Source organism: Aspergillus sclerotioniger, assembly GCF_003184525.1.
Source record: "Aspergillus sclerotioniger CBS 115572 chromosome Unknown BO94scaffold_16, whole genome shotgun sequence".
Taxonomy (NCBI): domain Eukaryota; kingdom Fungi; phylum Ascomycota; class Eurotiomycetes; order Eurotiales; family Aspergillaceae; genus Aspergillus; species Aspergillus sclerotioniger.
This window is the reverse complement of record NW_020291006.1, coordinates 83,775-105,494: the sequence shown is the minus strand read 5'-3', so window position 1 is coordinate 105,494 and position 21,720 is coordinate 83,775. Positions and strand designations below refer to the sequence as shown.

Here is a 21,720-nt window from a genome sequence, read left to right as displayed (position 1 = left end):
GCCATTTCGAGTTGTGGGCGCCAAGAGATCCAAACCGTCCGGCACGGAGGGCAGGTCAGGTGACGCACACAGCAAACCGTAGGGTTTTCAATAAGCGAATACCTTCCAAATATTCGACACTCGACACTGCGACAATCACCACGACAGCGCCGGACGACAGCCATGGCCCCTAAGGTGGAAAACAAGCAAGGTAGGTCAAATCTGTACGGTTTAGTTGTTCCCTTGAAGTTGCAGGTTTTCCCTCGTCGGATCGCGGTTCTGTGAGCGTCGAATGGCATCTACGAGTTGCGGTACTTGGACAAAGCCCTCCCAGCATTGGCAAGAATTTAACGCGGATCAACGAGTCACGTCCTGTGTTTCTTTCCCCTTCGCCGCTATCGTGAATTCCCACGCCTGTTTATTGGGACATGAACTTTGTGCGATTTTCTTTGAGGGGGGCCGACAGGCTGACATTCTGGATCTATAGGCAAGACCAAGCCCAGCGGCAAGGCTGGTGCTGCCGCCAAGGCAGTCCTTAAGGGTGCTGGTGTACGTTCTCACCATGCTTCCAATTCGCCTATGCTTTGTTCGATACTGAAAGTTATATGATTATCCAGGCGCACAAGGCCCACAAGGTCCGCACCTCCACGACCTTCCACCGCCCCAAGACTCTTCAGCTCTCCCGGTCGCCCAAGTACCCCCGCAAGTCGATTCCCCATGCCCCTCGCCTCGACTCGCACAAGGTCATCCTCTACCCTCTGAACACCGAGAGCGCCATGAAGAAGATCGAGGAGAACAACACCCTGGTCTTCATCGTCGATGTCAAGGCCAACAAGCGCCAGATCAAGCTCGCCCTCAAGAAGCTGTACGACGTCGACACCGTCAAGGTCAACACTCTCGTCAGGTATGAGGAACCACTTCCGGAATACAAATAAATGCGGAATTCGGATTGTCTAACCTTTTCTGTAGACCTGATGGATTGAAGAAGGCCTTCGCCCGTCTAACCCCTGACGTTGATGCTCTGGACATCGCCGCTACCAAGCTTGCTATCGTCTAGAGATGTTTCGTTTTGGGTCTGGGAGAATTTTTTATTTTTGCGCGGTGGTTCATAAATATCAGTCATAAAGTTAGCTGCCAGTGCTTCAATGAGGGCTGAATGATCTTTCCAAAAAGCAGAGGGAATTACTCGAATGCATGAATACCACGAACAGGACTCATTCTAGGCCTCGTAAACTGGTTCTACACCTCGTAGATTCGAACTAATGCTGCTGGCTCTAACATTATGCCTCTCCGCGAAGCAATGTGGGTCGAGGTTTAGTCGTGTCCCGTTGTAGCTGTGCCAACAGTCCAGAGATTTGGTGCACTGCTGACTTGAGAACGCCTATAGTTACCGGGTGGCGGTATCATTATTACAGGCGTTTTGACCAACACATTCTTTTCTATCAATACTATACTATACATAATGCGCCTGTTTACATGCTGGGCGAGGGCAGGCGTGCTCTATGGACGAGCCCGCCAGTCTTCATGGGGAATGTAGAAAATGCGGTTACACCTAACCACGAAGGGCTTCAAGATGCTTCAGGACTGTCAGGTTCGCATCCATCCACCGTTCCACGCAGTTCTGTGCGCATGTCTCCTCCGCTTGATCCAGGCGACCGGATGTGATCTTTCCGGTGATGCACTTCTTCCAGCAGACGTCGGAAAGCGAATGAACAGCTGAATGATGACGGTTAGCAGATCATCCGCCAGAGCAGTACGAGACGCGAACTCATTCGGGCAGACCAAGCGACTCGTATATTGACTTACTCTGTTGGATAGTAGCCTTTTGCGTCTCGCTCGCGAGGATCTGGGACAGCTCCTTCTTGTCGGCCTCATTGAGCTTGGTAACATCGACCTGGGTTTGTGCGTCCATTGTGTAGTCGGGAGAGGAGGAAGGGATAGAAAGACAAAATTGTCGTGGACTGTGTCTAAATCTGATTGCTCAAAAACCACGAATTCGAGTATACTCGGCTCAAGATCGATATCAGCAGAAGAGGTTGCTTTTCTCAACCACCGGGATCGAGTCTCCGGAAGAATTGAAGGCGGTATGGAGTGGCAAATGCGGCCGCAAGCTTGGAGCGCCCGCGCATCTACCGTGAAACAATAATTCCAGCAGTGACGGGAACGTAGCGGAATTGGCGCCTGTTTCTCCAAATATATCGAGTTCTTCTTCTTTCTGCGTAGGCGCAGGGCTTTCCCACCTTCCTTCCAATTGATTGTCACATTCCTACCATGCCTCCGGTACGGACCTCCCGCATTCGCAAACCGCCTCCGGCAGGCTTCGACGACATAGAGGATACATTACTCGAGTTCAGCAATAAGATGAAAGATGCAGAGAATGCATCTCATGACGGTAAAAAGAAACATGAGATGCTCTGGCCCATATTTCAGATCAGCCATCAGAGTACGTGGCCTCCTGGAAAATGCGCTTTAGACATTTCAAGATTCCCAAGTCGCTGATAGCATGTCGCATAGGGTCAAGGTACATATACGACTTGTACTACGAGAAAGAGGCTATTTCAAAGCAGCTCTACGAGTGGCTTCTGAAAAATAACTACGCAGATGCCAACCTCATTGCTAAATGGAAGAAGCAAGGCTATGAAAAGGTTACCATCAACGTATTTCCTACATTCACTCCACCTCTTCCACCCCTCTCCAACAGCTCTCTATCTCTCCATCTCTCTCATCCCCATGCCGTTGGCAATATCACCGATATTATTTGTCAATACATATCTTGTCGGTCAATGAGCTGACTCATATCTGTGACCTATTAGTTATGCTGCCTCCGCTGCATCCAGACGAAGGAAACAAACTTCAACGCAACCTGCATCTGCCGGGTACCCAAAGCACAGCTCAAGGAGGATCAAACAATCCAATGTGTCAGTTGTGGATGTCGAGGTTGCGCTAGCAGTGACTAGTATAATTGCGAAAATGAACTTTTTGTCTTGTCAATATCTTTAGCGGATTCGGGTTTTACTTGGGCAATTGAGGGAAACAGTTTGCGGCTTCGACCTTACGGGTTTGGCGTTGGATCAGGAATTGAGAACTTGATATCTTTTCCTTCTACTAACTGTTTCCTCCGTCTCGTCATTGCCCTTCGGGGAAATCTTCCCTTTTTTATTGCTCCAAGCATAGACTACATCGGCTTATTGGGCCCTCCTCGCCTTAGAGGGCAGCGCAATACTCAGATGTACGTCGCCAAGTATCCCTCTTTTGGCTTACGAACTTATGCATTACGGACCCGCACGCTTCCAAAAAATATTTGAGAATCGATGCAAATTCGGCCCTCTTGCGGTGGAAGCTAACTAATATATGAGCTCTGTAATAGTCCAACGGCGACAAGCAGAAAGTACCAATATCAACAACGCAGGCAAAACAGCAGATATTCAGGTTCGTTTAGACATCACATACTCATGTACATCTTACCAAATTTCATCATAAAGGTCGTAACAAGGTCATCCCAGGCTCGGTAAATGTCAAAACCGACTGCCACCCAACCCAAAAACTCCAGGAATCCAAAGTGCTCAAAACGAAGTGAACGACACAAAGCGAACATGCATAAAAAGTCACTTACTACCCTTCGAACCCCGGTAGCTTGTCGAATCAGTACGCCATCCAAGTAGAAAATACCAAAACCCCCGAGGCGCCGACTGAGAAATATTGAGTGATGTTTCGGCGTTGGTATCTCGTATTTGTTCCCCCTTGATATTATCCCTTCCTATTTGTTCCTCAAACCCATATCTCCTGAGCATCAAAACAGCGATGTATTGTTTCGGTGACTACACGGAGGCCTTGGTGGATATGATTTACACCTTGATGGTTCTTCTTTGCTCGCACCCCCGATCTTCTGGAACCCTTGGAGAAGATCCACGCCGTCGACCTCCCCTGGGCTTTCATCAAACAGGTGAAATGAAAAGAAGTCCTCATGCGAAGAGTCAAGATAACGCCCTGTGTCGGGCACTTTGGAGGGAGACTCGGGGAAAAGGAGACCTTTCGCTCTAGTCGATGATTGCAATGATTGCACACCCAATCTGTTGTTGACATTCATAGCCGTGATATCGGCCAGTATGTTACCATTTGACCCGCCAACGTCTGTTCGAATACGCTTGGCAGACCGCTTCTCTGGCGACCCGTATGTTGATGTCGAGATATTTTCTGTGGCAGGATCCGCAAAGACATCGAAGGTTGTGTGCAAATTTTCATTTGGGGTGAATGTTTCATCTTGAATATTGAAAGCTGGGCTCCACGGAAGATCCTCGTCGGTGAGACCTAGGTGCTTTATTGGGGAATTGACCATTTGCTGAATCTTTTTACGGTGGTTTCGAAGGTTGGTGTTCGGTGATACTGAAGGCGGTGGTTTTGCAGGTTTCTTAAACTTGATGACAGGCGTGATGGGAGGTGGTAGCATGCTGACATATTCACCACGGAGTGGAGACGAGCCGACAATCATGCCCGAATCCTTCAAAATGCCACACTGACTTGGGCTAATGTCATGGGAAGAACTTCGAATCCGAGCAATCTCCTCCTCTGCCCGGCCACGTTTAATGCGAGGCGGGTCGACATCCAAGTCCGAAGTCAAGATATGCCCAGCCTTGCTTGGTCGCATAGCGGAAGACTCCAACGATGAAAAGTACCCACTATCATTCATTGTGGTTGATTTCCTTTTATTTGAAATAGAGATGATTCCCGACGACGTAATAGGTTGGGACGGTGTTGGGGGAGTCCCTTGTCGGGTGTAACGGGGTGGCACGACGGGAGGTGAGGAGTGTATGGGCTGGAGTGGGGAGGAACGGGCACCAAGAGTTTGCGGCATAGAATGATTGGGATGCTCATCACTTGTGTCTTCCTGAAGAGCGGGATCGGAAGCCGGGAGTGTGGCATCTGAAGATAGATCCACTGACTTCGAGTGCTTTGCTGCTGCTTGAAATGTGGGTTGTGGGACTGCCCAGGTAGTAGTGCTTGAACTTTGCGAATGTGCAATTTCCTTTGGAGGCGCTGCAGGGAGGGGAAGACTGGACATGGTCGCGCGGCGCAGCGGCTTGTCTTTGAGGAACTGGGCTTCCATACCGGGTTCAATGGCCCAGTAGTTACCTTTACCTGGGTCATCCTTGGGCCGTTCTTGCTTGATGAACGCCTTGTTCAAGCTGAGGTTGTGCCGAATGCTGTTCTGCCAGCCAGGGTCACTATTTTTGTAGTACGAAAAAGTGTCCGAGATCCACTTGTAAATCTGCGCTAGTGTCAATCGCCTGTTGGGCGCGCGGAGTATAGACATGCCGATCAGCGTCGCGTAACTATAAGGAGGCTTTGTTCCGTCATCTTCTATCGGAGGCATTTCATGAGGTTCCGGCAAGCGCATAGTATGAGAACCCTCTCGCTTCTGCTTTTTGGTCTGTCGTTCCTTCAATGGCGCGGCCTCCATAAGCGTCCTCTTCAGAGGCTTAGATATGAATGAAGGTTCCGGAAAGTCGGCAAAACTATCGCTGTTGGGTTCATCTGAAGATCGTGCTTCGTTTGGTGGCTTTTTTCCAGGGTCGACTGTCGAGAAAGTCGTGAACAAAGCGGATTGGGGCATTGACGATGATGTTGGTGCTGTTGCAGTGTGGCGGTATTTGAAGGGGGGCCGTTTGGACGGCGAATCTGTTGTAAACGCTGGCGGGGGGGGAGCGGTGATGGAAACAAATCCCAGCTTCCCACGTCCAGAAAGCAAACTACTTGAACCTCGAATAGGTTTCATGGGTGAGGCCTTGTGCGACGTGGCAGAGGTCGAATTCAAGACACGATCTTGGCCCGAAGATACATTTTCAAAGGGTTGCAGAGGTAAAGGCGAAGGTTCTAAGCGGGGACGGGGCTTAGAGATGACTTTGTCGTAAGACGAAGGTCCAGAGGTTGTCGGCGCAGTCGGCGCAGGATGTGTCGAGCTCATACCGCCACGAGCTATGTCCTCGTCTCAGTAACTCGATGTCAAGGGACACCCGGTGCGGAACAAACTTCCACACACGGAGTATAGGCACAGGGTAAAAATTTAGGCACCAGTAGGGCACCAGTAACGGAGCAGTCGGATTGGGGAACACACCTCACTAGTATGGCTTGTTCAACGACCAAAGCGGTGCTCAGGTGGCAGTGCAATGCCAGATCGCAGTGCGAGTAACAATGAGGATTAGAGCATCAAGCGCTCAAAAGACAGAAGTCCAGAGACAAGCAAGATATAGAGGGTCCGAGGGACAGAGCTGCTATCATTGAAGGCGTGAAGATTGATTCGGTTTACTGAACCAGAACGCAACTGGATTTGACTAGCAGTGTCTTCTTTCCTATGCCTCTTCCCTTCTGGGGATACGAGTGCGGGATGATGACCGCGCGAAGTGGGTGATGTTGAAGGGTGGGATCGAAAGCTGAGCGACTAAGAGAGAGCAAGTGGGTTATCGAGAAGAAAGAGTCCTAGGACATAGGCGGAAAGACGGCTCGACTCCAAGTTCAAATCCCTTTGTCCGGTAAGGTCCATCCAGGCAAGGTGGGGTGAGATATGCGCAAGATATTTCGTGAATAACCCTTAGTTAGGTGAAGAATGAAAGGACAGAGGACGGCAGGCTGCACCTGTTGATCGCCCACGCGCCTCATCAGGGCCTGTATGGTATGGTTATGGCGCGTTCGCGTCACGCGTCAAGAAGGCCCCGGACCATCAAAGTAGGGTTCCCGGTATTGTCACCAATAAGTTCAGTAACATTACCATCTATTCCAAGTACTACTATAGTGCTGAGGCATGCGGGCCCTGATGCCGCCAGTGGAAACCATCACTAGTACTAGATATGTACTAGTACGAGTATTAGCGGTAGTACTTTACCTATTGGACCCATGGTGATTTGTCCCCTTGCTCAGTCCCACCTTATCAACAAGCGATTTCTGCAGATCATGGGTCCCTTGATCGATTGATGAAGCAGCCTGGAGCCTAGAGGGCGGAGGCATGTAGACTAGATAGGTACTGTGATACATGTCGTAAAGATTGTAAGTGGGCCTTAGGTGGCGATTCTGGACCCCTTCCGCCTTTGTACCGCTTCCCCTAATAGTAAGGATCTGAAGCCATACACATCATGTAATCATGTTTATCACTACTTTCTTTAGTAACTTAGTTTCCTTAAATAGTTACATAACAGCGGACTTTGATATTATAATAACGGCAGAAACATGATTATATAAGTTGACCCACTTAGTTACAATCTTTTCGACACGTATCACAGTACTAAGTAATAGGTATGAGTCCCAGCCTACCAAAATCAGTCTAGGCTACCTAACGGAGTACCTACGTGGATACTGTACCCGTATTCTGGACCATAGAGGGCACTCCTTAAGTAATGCTCATGCTGACTTGCGTGTCTCATCATAGACACTGCTATATACTCCATAAAGTACCCCAGATTCCTAATACATCACTATCATCTAAGGTGGAACGACTCCAAACTTGGAATTATAAGCACCATGGGTACTTCTTCTGGCCAGTCTGGCTCTGTCTCACGGAAAAACAGATAGTCCCTGGCTAGGGAGTAGGTCCGTACCGGTCAGTACTCCATACTTACCCAGCCTATGTCTGTTAGTCATCCAAAGATCAAAGTCAGATATGCAAATTGGCTCCATAATCCCCTGGGTCGTATCTCTTTAATGGTGTGGGCAAGGTGCATTGGCAGCGGCGTCTCAGGTACTCCGTACTGCTATAAATGCATACCTTATGGAGTTCAATACTCAATTATCAGCCCTCACTCATGACACCTGACAGACTCCCGTGGTTAAGCCTCAATCTCAGACTCGTCAAAACAGTTGTATGGCATTACATCATGCCATTCGAAGCAAATTATTCCACATACAACCAAATGTATATATTATATCATCAAAGGGCCTAATATTAAGCACAGTACCTAGTAAGTACACCACAATAAATTGAACGGGGACAAACGTCGTTAATCACCTTATCGTTTGGGGAGGAAGGGCGTAGGGGTTTTTCTGCTATCCTCAACATTGATTAGCATCGCCCAGCTAAGTACTATTAATTACCACCAGTAATCATAGACCAGTCATCATAATAGTCATCGGTAAGGGTGCCTCTGTTTCTTCAGCTCACACAATCGGGTGCGAACTATCTAAGCAATCACACGACTTGTCAACTAGACCAAAAACCACAGCTGGGTGTTGGTCAGTCCTAGTATGTCAACAACTATACATTACAGTAATATCCAATATACTGTTCTAGGCATGCAGGTCTAAGCAAGGTCGTCAATCAAATTCCAACACACATGTATAATTGATAGGTTGAATCTCAAGTCTGCAATAACTACGGAGTACTATATTTGTACTGACCCCGATCCGAAGGAAGTTGACTGAATAATCCGCCACGTGGCCTTTCCCGATCTAAATATGAGGAGATAAGAAAAAACAACTCAATATTTATCTTTAGAAGTAAAAATCAAACGCGGTTGAGAGATGGGGCTTACGAATAAGTCGAGGGGAGAGAGGAAACATTCATGGAGCAGGAGAAGCTGGGAGAAGGATAAATCAATCACAGTAAGCGATTCTATCCAACCTAATCAATCTAAAGCGCCAGTGCGTGGAAAACCGAGGCTATGAAAAAGTGAAGCAAGAAGAAAAATCAAGGGGGAAAAAACAGAAAGCTGACTGCCTTAGACACACATGCAACCAGAACATACTTGAAAGCAACTGTTATCGCTGTTTACATGCATGTGATTTTTGTAGTTTTCGGAGACATATAGTTCACAGTGGATATCATAGCATTAAAGGGGCTGACACAGAATACCTGGAATTTAGTACAAAGGAGTAGTATGGGAAAAGATGGAAAGAATTTTTAGTCTAAGAATGTGAACATGCTGGTGTGGATGATATTTAAAGCACGATCAGCGTCTCTTTCTTCAATGACACACGAGATGTTTATCTCACTTGCGCCTTCAAGACAATATATCATTAGCTCTTACTCAGTAAGCAATGGGAATGTTCCATCAAGTCTTACCTTGGGAAATCATCTCTATATTGACGTTGTTCTCGCCGAGTGTAGAAAACATCCGGCCAGCAACTCCAATCATATTCTTCATTTGCTTTCCAACAAGACTGAGAATTGCCATCTCCGGGATGATGTCAACTGTGCCATATTTCTGTAGATCGCGTAAAGCACCTTTGAGATCCTCATCAATGACTTGGTATTCATCTCTTCCAACCCCATTGAGCAGAGGCATTTCCGAGTGAAGAGCCATTGATACATGGACCTCACTTGTGGAAATCAGATCGATTGAGAGTCTCCATCGGTCAAGGACAGAGAATATTCCGGCGAAGAATCCATGTGAAAGTGAGCGCTTGTTGGAGTGTACATTGATGACCAGAATCTTGTGCTTAATCGTCACAGCTGTAGGGCGTTTGGGCCGTTGCATAAGACTGGGGCTTCGGGTACGGAATAGTCTTGGATCATGGCCTGGGGTCGTTTTTTCCAATTCAAATGTGGAGTCCGGAAAGATAACCGTGCCATCCCCTCTTGGGTTCATAACGTTCTTTATGCGAATCGGGATCTTGGCGCGAATGACTTGTTCCATGGTAAAGGGGTGAATTACCTCAGAGCCATAGAATGTCAACTCCGCTGCTTCGGCTGGCGTTATTGCAGGCAAAAGACGTGCGGTGGGCACCTTTCGAGGGTCTGCAGTAAATATTCCATCAACCTCCTTCCAGACTTGGAGTTCCTTGGCATTTATCCCAACAGCAACAAGAGCAGCACAGAGATCGGTGTAGCCACGGCCGATCTGATCTAGAAGACCTCCAGGGACAGTTCCAAAAAATCCAGTCACAACCGGGACTTTGTTCTCACAGGCTCGAATTTTTCTGCCAAGAGCAGCGGCGAGGTTATTGTAAAATTCCTGGTCAAGACCCTGGTTCGAGATTGGGAAATCAATAATCTCAGCAAGATCCACGTACTGCGAATCTACCCCTCGGTCTTGAAGATAAGCTGCCATAAGCCGACAGCTCAATTTCTCCCCAGTGCTAATAACTTTATCCACACATCGTGCACTGATTTCCCCTAATGTCTGTGCAGCCTCCAGGACTCTGAGAACCTTGTCGCATTCGTTGTTTATTTCTGAAACAAGACGGGACTTGAGCACCGTAGATTGGATTTGGTTGTCGACTACCTGGGTATGTTCCAAGCGGACTGCCTCAACAAGGGAGGCATACTGTTGTGATAGAGCGTCCTCTGCGTCCCGCGCTGCTCGCAACAAACTGCATGATAAAAAGTCAAATTCGATATGAGCAAGCAATAAACCAGGCAGGCAATCCAGTTGGTAGAATGTGTATACGAAAGGAGCTTGGAAGCTAGCCTTCCAAAATGTAGAGGACTGAGGCGTATGACTCACCGGTTCGTAGTGCCTGCAGATTTGGTTGAACTACTTCGTGCCGAGCAGACTATAGCCACGCGATGTTCCAGAAGACTCGGTCTAATTTGAGACCATCGTAAGCAAGTCTGACCAACGTCAAGCACCGGCTCAGAAAATGAATGGACTTACAATACCACTTGGTCGATAATATTCAAAGCGAACTTTCCAACGCTGGTGCCCCCAAACTTCTGTACGACCCAATTGCTATATGGAGAGCCTTTTGACTCACTTTTGACCACCTGCGAAGGGTCTGCCTTGTACTGCTGGTGGTCATCCATACTTGGTCACTTGAATGGCAAGTTGAAGCCTTGCAGTCGAGAAATGACACACCCTTGCAATTGGCTCCGGTAGCGGGACAGCCTTTTTTTATGTGCACTGGCGGGGTTGCGAAAGCGGAGCACATGCCGATGACATGAAGGGACGAATGAATTTGCTTCATTCCGTCCTCCGCCTTCCCCTGGCGGGAGGTACAATAATGATGGCAAAAGAACAATAATCCTTCAAAGCACATTACTAATAGATAACGGTTTGGGTGAAGAGACTATGAAGGCACGACCTAGTACCAAGGTAGCCTAGTGTACTCCGTACTGAATTTGCAAATCCTAGGCAATTCGGCTTCGCTCAGTACCTTACAGAGTGGTTACATTGATATTGTCCCTAGTACTTTGTATCAAGAATGCCTTCTCATTGCTGTGGCTACCCCAGCTGATCTGGGGTAAATTGCTATGCACTTCTACTAGGTACCATGGCTACGGAGTGCATTATATGCGTTTCTATGTAGGTCGTAACGTATCGCAACTGTACCATCATCAACTAAGGTACTCCGTACGAACTGGTACAATAGGGGCACTAGCACTACTGTGTAAATATTGAGGAGGCAACTGAGGCCTCTATTATGCTAACAAGTTGAATAAAGAAATTGGAATCGGTAGGCCAGGCAGTAGTATCTATTGACTCTGGAAGGTCTGTAAAGCACCTTCACTGCAGTGCCTAATCCTCGACTACATATAGATAACACTACTAACAGCATAAAGGCAAGGTAGCCTATCGCAGCCTTACATAGGTCCACCCAGTCGCCGATTTAGATCTTCGATCAAATCTGCCTAGCACATGATTTCATGGTCCATTTGGCATTTACTCCTTAGCTGGACTTAAGGATCGTTGCCTGGTTTACCAACTGCCACGTCTGTTTTGGTTCTACCCGTGTTCCCATTCGTTTCTTTCCTTTGTCCCTTTTAGTCAACCACCTGCAACATATCTCTATTCCGAATCGGTTCAAGAACTCTGGCCGCTATGGATGATCGAAATGATGGGGATCCAATATGCCCATTTTGTCCAGTTTCTGACCCGGACATCAACTTTGTTGCAGAACACGTGGAGATTTGCCATCCTGAAGTTAACACCCAACATGGACGTGGCGGATGGTCCTCGGACATGCTCGAAGCGTCACCCGAACGGCAGTGCTTACCATCGTCAAATGGTAAAGAGGAATGCTCGAGCAATTACATCGAATGTACACATGGCTGCGGGGAAACAGTAATCGATGCCGAAATCACCGCCCACCTTGATATGCACTTTGCCGAAAGAGTTGCCCTTGAAGACACATCCTCACCCCGGCCAGAATTGCCTTGCGATTTAAAAGCATTGACTTCATGCCCTGGCGTAAAGGGTCAAGCGCAGCTAAACGAGTGTTTTCTGGGGCCATCACTCAAGAATGATATATCACGTACTTCGTTGGTACGGGCTGGCGACTCCAAAACAGCGCCTTCTGGAGGAATTAAACGGCTAGGGGTACTAAGACTCTCATCTGCCCTTCATCTATGTTAGGATGTCATATGATACGTGGAATGCTGACACTTTACGTAGCGTACCGAGTTAGGACCCCACGCTCATGAAAAGCAAATGCCGTCTTGGTTGCGAAGAATGTTAGAAAAGGGTTCTAAATCAATCCTAACAAACACAATTGCTGTGGATGGCACGCTTCGGAGACGTGAGGTGGCGGAGAATGAAACTAGGGATGTCATCCCTGTGCTTGCTCGCCTATGCGAGCAAGACAAATCAGTTCAGCGTGCTTTTTTCTGCAGCCCAAAAGTCCACCAGATTTCAAAGATCCCAAAGGAAGGCGGATTCTGCGGCTACAGAAACATCCAAATGTTGATCACCTTCATAAATGAAACCCGTATGCCAGGGCATGAGCGCTTCCATGGGGACTTGCCTACGATTTTCCAACTTCAGGACATGATCGAAAATGCATGGGACAAGGGCTTCAATAGTGTAGGAAGGGTCGAGACTGGGGGCATCCGAGGAACCAGGAAGTATATTGGCACACCCGAGGTATGGTGACCTTTGTTATTGCCGCTTAATTTGTTACTTATCAGTCAATTTGCAGGCACAGGCCCTCTTTTCAAGTCTCAGGATACAGTAAGACTTTGCTCTCAATCCCGTAAACGAGGCTCTAACCCCCAGCAGGTGTGAAGCCAATAGTATCGGAGCAACAAAAGATATGCGTGCGCACGATGCATTATTTATGAATGTTGCAGCTTACTTTCGAGATGCATGTTCCTTGGAGGGAAATAATAAAGTCATACAGACAAGCTTGCCTCCTATCTACTTTCAGCACGAGGGTTCGAGAACTCCTTTCTTCTACGCTTGAGACATGGTACCTAATCGGTGAATGCGCATCACTAGGGCATTCTTTGACGATTGTCGGTTTCGAAATACGGGATAATGGTAGCGCCGACATATTGGTTTTCGACCCTATGTTTCGTACACCCCCAGCAGTGAAGCGTCTTAAAGGAGCCCAGACGTTGACTTCAGACCCTGCGCGAATATTGAAAGGATACAGGCGAGGAACAGCCTACCTACAGAAGTACAAGATCTTCGAACTTCTAAAGTAAGTTGAGATGTTGATGATGGTTGTGTTGGTCATGCTGTTGTGGAAGTTTGTCTAAACATCCCTAGACTTAAAGATCCTGCCAATCTGCCCGAGCAATAGTACCACTCCTCGGCAGACTGTGTATCCCAAGGCGAAGCAATTCGGTTTGAAGATGTAAAGAATATCACCAGCCCCTTGACGACCAGCATGGAAATCGGGCTGTACTGTGGTGACTATGTTTGACTCTTCTTGCCTACTATCATCGGTATTCGGAATGAACATAAAATAGGTCCAGGAGGCCACAACACATCACCTCGAGATTCTCACAGCGTGTTATCAAGGAAGCAACTAGACTTGTGTCTGCATGCTCTAGATAAGTCGGTATACTGTAATCCACTAAACCACGTAGTACTATTGTGTAGGTGTCACTGGCACAGTGGTGTGGGCCTGTCGACTGATGGTATTTATACAGAAGTTATTAACTACTACTCATGGTAGTAGTATTCTGTGAACGTATTTCGAGAGGAAAACGGAGCCATCTTGCAACCCTTATACTAAATAAATGATATGATATAACATGACCCAGTAACTATCCAGTCTCTAGCGTCTCCCATGGGACGTTAAACACGTGCTAAGCCAGGATTATTACAACACAGAAGATCTGAAAGATAATTTTAAGTATAAGCAAAGGTTAAATCCTGATCGGATACTTTCTCTTCCCGATCTGTAGGGTTAGGTAATGATATTTGTCTCAAAAGGATATTATCAACTCATATAAATACGATTAAGTGAAGGCTAAATAAAAATAGAGGTGTTAGTTATCTCAATTTAGAAGAGAGATTATAGGTTAATCAAGGATATCTTGATGGTACTTGGTACAGGTTGAGAAGCAGGAGAGGGAGTCTCCCTTGGTACTACTAGGGTAATAACATTAGCAGTGTTTAAATCTGCAGCTTCCTGACTATGATCCCCCAATCATACTTCTTAATCAGTGCCACCAGTGGTGCCCTTCTACCATTGCACCACCACCATCCAGAAGTTATTACCTAATCGGGCCCATGGAAGGGGACAATCTGGCATGCTCAGAAAAGAAGGTGGTGACCGTATGTACTTCTAAAACCAAACATCCATAGACACAGCAGCTTCTGCTGAAAGATCGAAGTAACACCAGTATTCAAATCCAATTTTATCTACAGAATAGTGCTTGAGTAATGATATCTATTCATGTATGTAGGATATCGGAAGGTTTGATAATCCGAAGTTATGCTGATTACGGAGTACCCCACGGAAAATTTCCCTCGCTATCAGGACTTTATCTATCTTTATCGATCACATCACACGTTTTAACTAGGTTCATAATGCGAATCTCCCCGAATGTGATAATAACAGGCACGCCCGGCGTAGGCAAAACCGTTCATTGCGAGCAACTGGCTCAGGACACTGGTTTGCGGCATCTTTCAATAAATCAGGTCGCAAAAGACCGAGGCTGTTACGATACCTACGACCAAGAATTGCAAACCTGGGTCGTGGACGAGGACAAAGTACGTGTTGTGGAACGTTTATTCTACCCTAGTCCCTAGTTGCCCGATAAGTCAAAACGGCTTTCATTCTTCTCGTCTTCCGCTTACCTAACCTACATACTGCAGCTTCTGGACGCTGTTGAGGATGAGGTGCTTCAGGGCGGCTATCTAATCGACTGGCATGCATGTGACCTATTCCCCAAATCCTGGATTGATCTGGTGGTGGTCTTACGCTGTCCATCTACATCTGTTCATTACGATCGCCTCGCAACAAGGTACACCCCATGATTGTTTCACTCTCGCCTTATCCTTACCTTAAATTCTAACTAGAGCATGTCGGTTGCAGGGGTTACAATCAAACGAAGCTACAGGAAAACTTAGATGCTGAGATATTTGGTATTTTGCTTGAAGAGGCTCGAGAAGCGTTCGACGAAGCAGTTGTGGTCGAGTTGAATAGCGAGAAGGACGATGATGTAGAGTCCAACTGCGCAAGAATTTCCAGCTGGGTAGGGTCTTGGAAAAGAGACCGGGCAGACAAATCATACTGAGCCTGTCCCAATTATCCAAGGGCCCCCTCAGAACCAGCACCGACTCTGACCATGAACTCCACAAGTCAGATCAGAAACGTCCGTCTGTCAACCAGCTCTGCAACTTGACCAAAGCTTTATATCTATGTGAAATACAGTTCTGCTCCATTATTAGCGGCTGCTGGGTGGGTCTGACGAGCCATTTCTACTACCTTCTCCTCTTTGTCCATTTCCGCATAAGTCTTGCCTTGATACTCAAAGATCGGATCCCAGCCTGTGTGGAGCTAGTGAGAACTGGTTCGTGTAAGTAAGAGTCGCTTGTACATACCAAAGTTCGCAGGTCCTCTTGGTCTCACAATGGTGCCCTTGTGTAAAGGCGTCAGCTTCCAATGAAAGATGTGGTGGTTCAAATTGGACCTTACCTCTGTTCTACCTTGAAAAAGAATTGGGTCCGAACCGGGCCCGCTAGAAAACGCGAATGTGCAGACAGCCTCCGCAGCTCTGGTATGGAATGAGTCAAGTAATTTATTAAGACCTTCATGACTCAAGGCATCAAGGAACGACTTTCTGAGTAGATATTAGCACCAGAGTCACAAGTCTGCCTAGGGAAAGAGTACATGTAGGGTCCAGGAAGCCCTTTCAGAGCATGGAACTCAAGCGCAGTATCCTCCGTTAGCACCGGTCCTCCCACCTGACCAGGGCTTGTCAGTATGGTTTGTTGTAATGCGGTGAAGAGCTTGGTCGCTCACCACCTCTGCCGCTCGTCGGCACTTCTCCTTGGCAATATCTTCAATCGTGCCTTGTATCTCGGGTAGGTCGACTGCTTGGTTCTCAACGTCGATTACAGTTCCTAATATCGCTTTGACTTCAGCCAGCTTGTTTTTGTTACCGGTGATGAAGTTCAACTTCTTAGGAGTAGCCATTATTGTGATGCCAGTAGGCCAGAAAAGAACTGCTAAAGAGAGAGGTGAGCAGTGCTAAGTAGGTTGGCGGACGAAAAGGAGGTCTAAATAGCGGAGTGCTAAATACTTGAATAGATGCTTTTTGCGGCAGGGCTTAGGTTCGGTCAGTCTACTACTACTGCTTAGGATTCTTGTTCCCCGCAGCCCCACCTTGTAGCCCGTGATGGAGCCTCACCGGGCTGCTTACAAAGGTGTAAAGTGGCCAACAAGATACAAACACTCATCGTCATGGCTTATAGGGAACTGCAAGTCCACTAATTCTCTGTACAAGCACTAATTCATAGGCGTTGCGCCGCCTTCATTTATCTCCAGCCTCTCTTGCTGAGCCATTGCCTGGGCAGAAACAATTTCAGCCAGTCGCTTTAGTCGTGGCGTTTGGAGCCCTACAAAAATGTCAGCGATTTTCGGCGCACTGTTCAACATATTGACTTACATGACGGCGTGTATGTCTCCAGAGCTGTAATAACCCGTGGCTCCGCAATTTCATACGGACCACTGTCTTCCATATCCACAGGTGTCAGAAGAAGAACGTCACTCTTCTCGGTGACACGTGACGCCACGGCTTTCATGATTTCGCCATTTATAGGTTGCTCATAATCAGCCACAAGATATTGGTTCAGAAGTTTCTGGATTTGGTTTGGTGAGAGCCTAGACGCCGTCAGTACTGCATGTACCTCTAGAAAGCAAAGCAAGATCTCAAACTCACATCCAACAAATATCTTGAATAATTTCAATATCGTTCAAGGTGGCTTTTTTGAGCTGAAGAAGCTTGGTTGCTTGCTACAAGGGTTTAACGTTAGTAATAAGCACACATATGTGACTTGCAGGTCTTACCATGAGATGCTCTAGCTGAAGTGTACCCTCCGGCATATCGTGGCTCTTGCACCACTCCTCGATCCGGGTGATGTTGTAGTTGATTTGCAGACCACGTTTCCAGGAGAGGAAGTTTCTCCGCATGAGAAGGTCATTGAAAGCAGTGACACCAACAAGACGAAGCAGCTCGGTGACGGTCTGCGTTATGATGGATTCTTCGAGGTAGAAAGCCTTCATTGCTTTGTAGACATTGTTCAAGAGGCTGAGAAGGTTGTCCATACTGTAGGCAGGGTTGTTGTTGGAGGGCAAAAGCTTCCCAAGGAACCGGTTCGTCTCACTTGTAACAAACCCAGGAAGAGATTGGGATTCAATGATCGCTGGGACGATCATCTTGTAGAGTTTCTTTTTCAGCACCTTCATCCATGTATGATATATGTTGAACTCGAGACTTTCGAGGTCGTGCTTCACAATCTCCAAGAGACGGTCATACTCGAAATTATCTGTCTTTTGTGCTTCGTACCAATCTTCGGCCAAGAAAACGAAAGACAGCATTTCGTGAACGTTAGAAAGCCAAAAGGCCCCGGGATTAATAGCATCATCACCATCGTGCTGCATAACCTCTTGTTGAATTGACTGCATCACGTTGGCTAAGAAGCGCTCGGACTCTTTCACAAAGCCATTGTTCCACATTTCTGAAGTAACCAGGTTGATCAGGTAGGCTGGGAATAGGACTTCCTTCTCCGTTGGCGGTGGGGTAGAGCTGGGTAGCGGAATTTTAAGGTTGCGTATCAAGCCCATAGTTACCTCCTCATTGAGTTCGTCCTCTTCGGATAACAAGTTCTCGAGCTCTACCTCAACGGAATCAAGTCCAGGAGCAAAGGCATTTCCTGAAAAGTGCTGACGTCCCATAGCTGAACTGGGAATGGCCATGGAGACTGGCCTCGGGTTGTAAGCTGCACTGAAACGATCAATATCAATTCTCTCGGCCCCGGCACTCCGTCTTTTGGGCTTAGGTTTCTTGGAAGAAACAAGATTTATTAAGCCGCTGGCGGGCGGTTGTATAGGCCCACCGTTCTGCTGGTCGCCGTTCGTGCCGTTTGCGGGTACAACTCTCTTCGCAAGCTCCAGTTGTTCTTCAAGGTCCACAATCTGCTGACGAAGAGACGCCTTCTCATTTTCAGCCTCGGTGTTTAGCTGCTGGAGTCTTTCTAACTCCTGGTTCGCAGAGCGAATGGATTCCCGTGAAACCTTTTCTTCCTCTTGGAGACGCTTGATGGTTGCCTGTGCATCATTATGGTTCTGCTGTAATCTATTCATCTCTTCCTCCATGGCAGTTAACCGAGCTGCAGTGATACCTGCCTGATTGGCTTCGGCCTGTAGTTCCTTCGAGCGATTCTCGAGTACATTATGACGACTCCTCCATGACTTCAATTGAGTCTCATAATTCTCCAGTTGCGAGTTCAATGATTTGTTTTCACGCTTCAAAGACTCAAGGTACTGAGTCAACTCGACCACCTTGTTTTCCAGCTTATAGGATATCTGTTTGAGGTCTCGGGCATCCTCGCGAAGCTTCTTGTACTCTTTTCTGGCCTCCTTGCCTCTCCAGAGACTCTGGACAATGATCACCTTTCTGCGGTACTGTCTCCAAGCACGTAACTGTCGCCAAGAACGGAAAGACCGCTGTATCACTATCGCTGCATTGCCGTGTATCGTGTCCAGGATACTCTGTCGACAAAGGAAACCCTTTGCGACTGACTGAAAGAGAACAAAGTTGGCACGAATTCGGTTATACTTCCGTCTTTCCTTCTGTCCTCGCCATACCCTTTGAATTGTCGTAGCTGCCTTGACCTGCCGTATCTCGGCTGCACGCTGCCTGGCAAGAAATCCCCTGACCAGGGCCTGTGTCGTGAGAATAGAAGCACGAGCTTCGAGATATCTGCGTCTGTAATACTTGCATCGCAAATTTTTTTGAATCATCACCGCGCATTCATTCAATCTGGACGTGCGAAGGTTTTCGAGAAAAGCAAGCATGCCTGCCCGGAAGAATATCTTCGTTAGACCCAACTGGTATTTATCTTGCTTCTGCTGGGTACCATCGCCGAGGGCTTTCTGTAAAATGGCATGGCACATGTTCCTAATTTCTGACGTCCATTGCGATGAGTGACAGAGCATGTAGTATCGGATCGCAAATTCCTCGTAAGTCCAACGTGTAGGATACCCAGCAGTGCTGATCCGTACAGTTTCAAGGACACCACAGGCTCTCAACTGACTGAGGACCATTGGTCCTTCGAACTTCCAAGACTCTTTGGCCTCATTGGGCTTGATACAGCGAATGTAGTGTACATCAGTGGAGTTAATGGTGTTCATGAGCTCAATCAAGGAAGACTTGAATATTCCTCCTAGGGTTGGCTTGCGATTGACAGCGACACCGATCTTTCGGCCTGGGGCAGCAACAGGCTTGGATGAAATAGATGCTGAATCCTTCTCCCGAACAGCAGCAGCCGTATCCAGGATTTCTTTCACAAAGTCGTTGGAGGAGCCGCGCAAGATCTCCATATGCTCATCTGGAACAGTGTCCCTGTTCTTCTCTATGAAGCCGTCGGACTCGTAAGTTACATCAACTGCATAATGACATATCGTAAACGCGGACTTGCCGAACCGCGGCTTCTTGTAGAACTTCTGCTTATCTGCAGCGAAATTGTGGTGCAACTTGGTCACAAATTGCTCATCTGAGCCCATGGGCAGCCGAGATTCCTCGTCCAAAAGGGATAGGATACCCAATTTAGCTTCAATCAAGTCAATACATGGTTGGTTATCTGAGAAGTCAATGAATGTCCAGTCTATCTGTTCTCGCACATATTCTTCTTGTTCGAGTTTGAACACGTGCTGGTTGAACTCTTGCTGCAGTTTTTCATTGGCGTAATTGATGCAAAACTGTTCAAACGAATTCTTTGCAAAATGTTCGAATCCGTAGATATCCAAGACGCCAATGAAGGACTTGAACTTGCTCAGAACGCTATCAGTAGCTAGACCGCGATTGATCTTATCGACAAGCCAATCAAATAGGCTAGAATAAATGAATTTAGCGACCGAATCCCTGACAACCGTGGCCTGTTGTTGAGTCAAGTTGGATGTAATTTTCTCGCCTCGTGTAATGAGCTGTTTCTTGACTATCCATTTTGCAAATTCATTGGCGTCGATCCCGAGCATTTCACAAGCTTGAACAAGCGATGGTTCCGACGGAGATAAACTCGAATCCGTCCTTGTGGCGGTTATTCTGACATTTCCAAGATGTAACAGAGCAGCGAGCACCCGAAATATTTCGGCTTGTGTTTTTTCCGGGACCCCTATAGTGCCCAAGGATTTCTTTGTTGCATTGAATTCAGCCCTGTCGTCAACGCCATCAATTGTCGGTGTTCCACCTTGATTGAGATAATCGAAGTCCTCGATGGATGCAAGGCCAAGCTCTTGTCTTTCAGATTCCGTCGCACCGGCGACAAGTTGGTAAAATATGTGATAATTGCGCTCTTTCAGAGGCTGAAACACAAGTCGGGATCTTTCTAAAAGATATGTTCGTATCTTGGCGCCAATTATATTGGTTCTGTCATCGAACATTATTTCAATGTACTTTCCGAAACGGGAAGAGTTGTCATTGCGAGTCGTTTTGGCATTGCCGAATGCTTCCATGACAGGATTTGTGGCCAGAATTTGCTCTTCGGTCTCGCTGATAGCATCTGCTCGACTGGTAGTATATTTCCCGGGCTGATCTGAAGACTCGCGTGTTGCAAAGTAACGCATGATGTACTTTGCGCTGACCGTCTTCCCGGCACCTGATTCACCAGAAACTACAATCGTCTGGTTCTTCCCGTCTCGTAACATGTCACTATACAATAATTTGTAAATAACCAGACGTGTATCAGAGAAGAGAGCAGCTCTTACGCGAAGGCCTCCTCGGCGATGGCGAAAAGATGTGGCGCCTGGGATGCTCTATGTTTTCCAGCATATACTTGCACCATTTGCGGAACATAGAGTGAGTCGACCCGAGCAAAGGGATTGGTGGCAATAAGAACAATGCCACTATAGGTATATATTTCCTTTTGCGCATAACGTAACTTTATAGCCTGCAAAACTTCAAGGTACTCAGCAACAACCATAATCCTAAGTTAGAAGGCACACACACCAGCTGGTTCATTCAGATGAGATAGGCTCGTAAGGTCTTCGCTGGCTTCGAGCATAGCAGGATTCATCAACGGAGGCAGTTTTGGGTTGTTGTCTACCTGTAACTCGGCCTGGGTTGTTTCCAAAGTTTTTGTCTTTATGCGTAAACTCGTCAGTGGACTGTTATGGCTGTCTACACCAAGAAACTGGTAGAAAAGATATGCAAACCTCTCCATTTTCCATCAAGAAAACAAGTTGCACCTTGTCCCCCTCGACCAACTTCTCTTTGACTTCAGATGCAACCCATCCCTCGGTCGGATCGGGTTGCCAGGCCCTCGTTCCGACCTCGTAATTGTGCACCATCGCGCTAGGTTATATGGATCTGTTATCCTCCTATATCTTGATGTGACTGGAGCAAGCAACCTATGCAGGACG

At 47.3% G+C, this 21,720-nt stretch overlaps 9 protein-coding genes across 9 annotated transcripts; 4 read left to right on the top strand and 5 right to left on the bottom strand.

The window, feature by feature from the left end:
• Positions 1–162: 162 nt before the first annotated feature.
• BO94DRAFT_517939 (60S ribosomal protein uL23) lies at positions 163–1,371 on the top strand (the record flags this gene model as incomplete). The annotated part of the gene is made up of 4 exons (XM_025610016.1): positions 163–190; positions 467–528; positions 597–883; positions 949–1,371. The coding sequence occupies 4 exons, from the start codon at positions 163–165 to the stop codon at positions 1,034–1,036; spliced, it is 465 nt and encodes a 154-aa protein (XP_025466683.1). The 3' UTR covers positions 1,037–1,371.
• Positions 1,372–1,476: 105 nt separating this feature from the next.
• Positions 1,477–2,012, bottom strand: BO94DRAFT_535789 (Tim10/DDP family zinc finger protein). The gene is made up of 2 exons (XM_025611864.1): positions 1,786–2,012; positions 1,477–1,695 (listed from the first exon to the last, which is right to left on the bottom strand). Exons 1-2 carry the CDS (start codon positions 1,889–1,891, stop codon positions 1,532–1,534), a joined length of 270 nt encoding a protein of 89 aa, XP_025466682.1. The 5' UTR covers positions 1,892–2,012; the 3' UTR covers positions 1,477–1,531.
• A 121-nt stretch (positions 2,013–2,133) lies between these two features.
• On the top strand, positions 2,134–3,412 carry BO94DRAFT_566409 (BUD31 family protein). The gene is made up of 3 exons (XM_025614551.1): positions 2,134–2,422; positions 2,494–2,624; positions 2,793–3,412. Exons 1-3 carry the CDS (start codon positions 2,251–2,253, stop codon positions 2,934–2,936), a joined length of 447 nt encoding a protein of 148 aa, XP_025466681.1. The 5' UTR covers positions 2,134–2,250; the 3' UTR covers positions 2,937–3,412.
• Positions 3,413–3,769: 357 nt separating this feature from the next.
• BO94DRAFT_586228 (putative forkhead transcription factor) lies at positions 3,770–5,941 on the bottom strand (the record flags this gene model as incomplete). The annotated part of the gene is made up of 1 exon (XM_025615751.1): positions 3,770–5,941. The coding sequence occupies one exon, from the start codon at positions 5,939–5,941 to the stop codon at positions 3,770–3,772; it is 2,172 nt and encodes a 723-aa protein (XP_025466680.1).
• A 2,445-nt stretch (positions 5,942–8,386) lies between these two features.
• BO94DRAFT_535786 (aspartate kinase) lies at positions 8,387–10,898 on the bottom strand. Its single transcript, XM_025611863.1, has 4 exons — positions 10,560–10,898; positions 10,410–10,490; positions 9,026–10,275; positions 8,387–8,961 (listed from the first exon to the last, which is right to left on the bottom strand). The coding sequence occupies exons 1-4, from the start codon at positions 10,706–10,708 to the stop codon at positions 8,864–8,866; spliced, it is 1,578 nt and encodes a 525-aa protein (XP_025466679.1). The 5' UTR covers positions 10,709–10,898; the 3' UTR covers positions 8,387–8,863.
• Positions 10,899–11,468: 570 nt separating this feature from the next.
• Positions 11,469–13,692, top strand: BO94DRAFT_493501 (C78 family peptidase). Its single transcript, XM_025609204.1, has 6 exons — positions 11,469–12,221; positions 12,297–12,764; positions 12,820–12,851; positions 12,900–13,054; positions 13,119–13,323; positions 13,392–13,692. Exons 1-6 carry the CDS (start codon positions 11,724–11,726, stop codon positions 13,423–13,425), a joined length of 1,392 nt encoding a protein of 463 aa, XP_025466678.1. The 5' UTR covers positions 11,469–11,723; the 3' UTR covers positions 13,426–13,692.
• A 928-nt stretch (positions 13,693–14,620) lies between these two features.
• Positions 14,621–15,866, top strand: BO94DRAFT_575679 (nucleoside triphosphates FAP7). The gene is made up of 3 exons (XM_025615095.1): positions 14,621–14,846; positions 14,952–15,100; positions 15,172–15,866. The coding sequence occupies exons 1-3, from the start codon at positions 14,664–14,666 to the stop codon at positions 15,371–15,373; spliced, it is 534 nt and encodes a 177-aa protein (XP_025466677.1). The 5' UTR covers positions 14,621–14,663; the 3' UTR covers positions 15,374–15,866.
• Positions 15,206–16,645, bottom strand: BO94DRAFT_89602 (non-canonical purine NTP pyrophosphatase). Its single transcript, XM_025617730.1, has 5 exons — positions 16,102–16,645; positions 15,970–16,043; positions 15,681–15,919; positions 15,565–15,626; positions 15,206–15,512 (listed from the first exon to the last, which is right to left on the bottom strand). The coding sequence occupies exons 1-5, from the start codon at positions 16,273–16,275 to the stop codon at positions 15,444–15,446; spliced, it is 618 nt and encodes a 205-aa protein (XP_025466676.1). The 5' UTR covers positions 16,276–16,645; the 3' UTR covers positions 15,206–15,443.
• BO94DRAFT_467586 (type V myosin) lies at positions 16,588–21,648 on the bottom strand (the record flags this gene model as incomplete). The annotated part of the gene is made up of 7 exons (XM_025608210.1): positions 16,588–16,697; positions 16,748–16,962; positions 17,021–17,094; positions 17,149–21,010; positions 21,067–21,256; positions 21,308–21,440; positions 21,514–21,648. The coding sequence occupies 7 exons, from the start codon at positions 21,646–21,648 to the stop codon at positions 16,588–16,590; spliced, it is 4,719 nt and encodes a 1,572-aa protein (XP_025466675.1).
• Between the last annotated feature and the right edge of the window lie 72 nt (positions 21,649–21,720).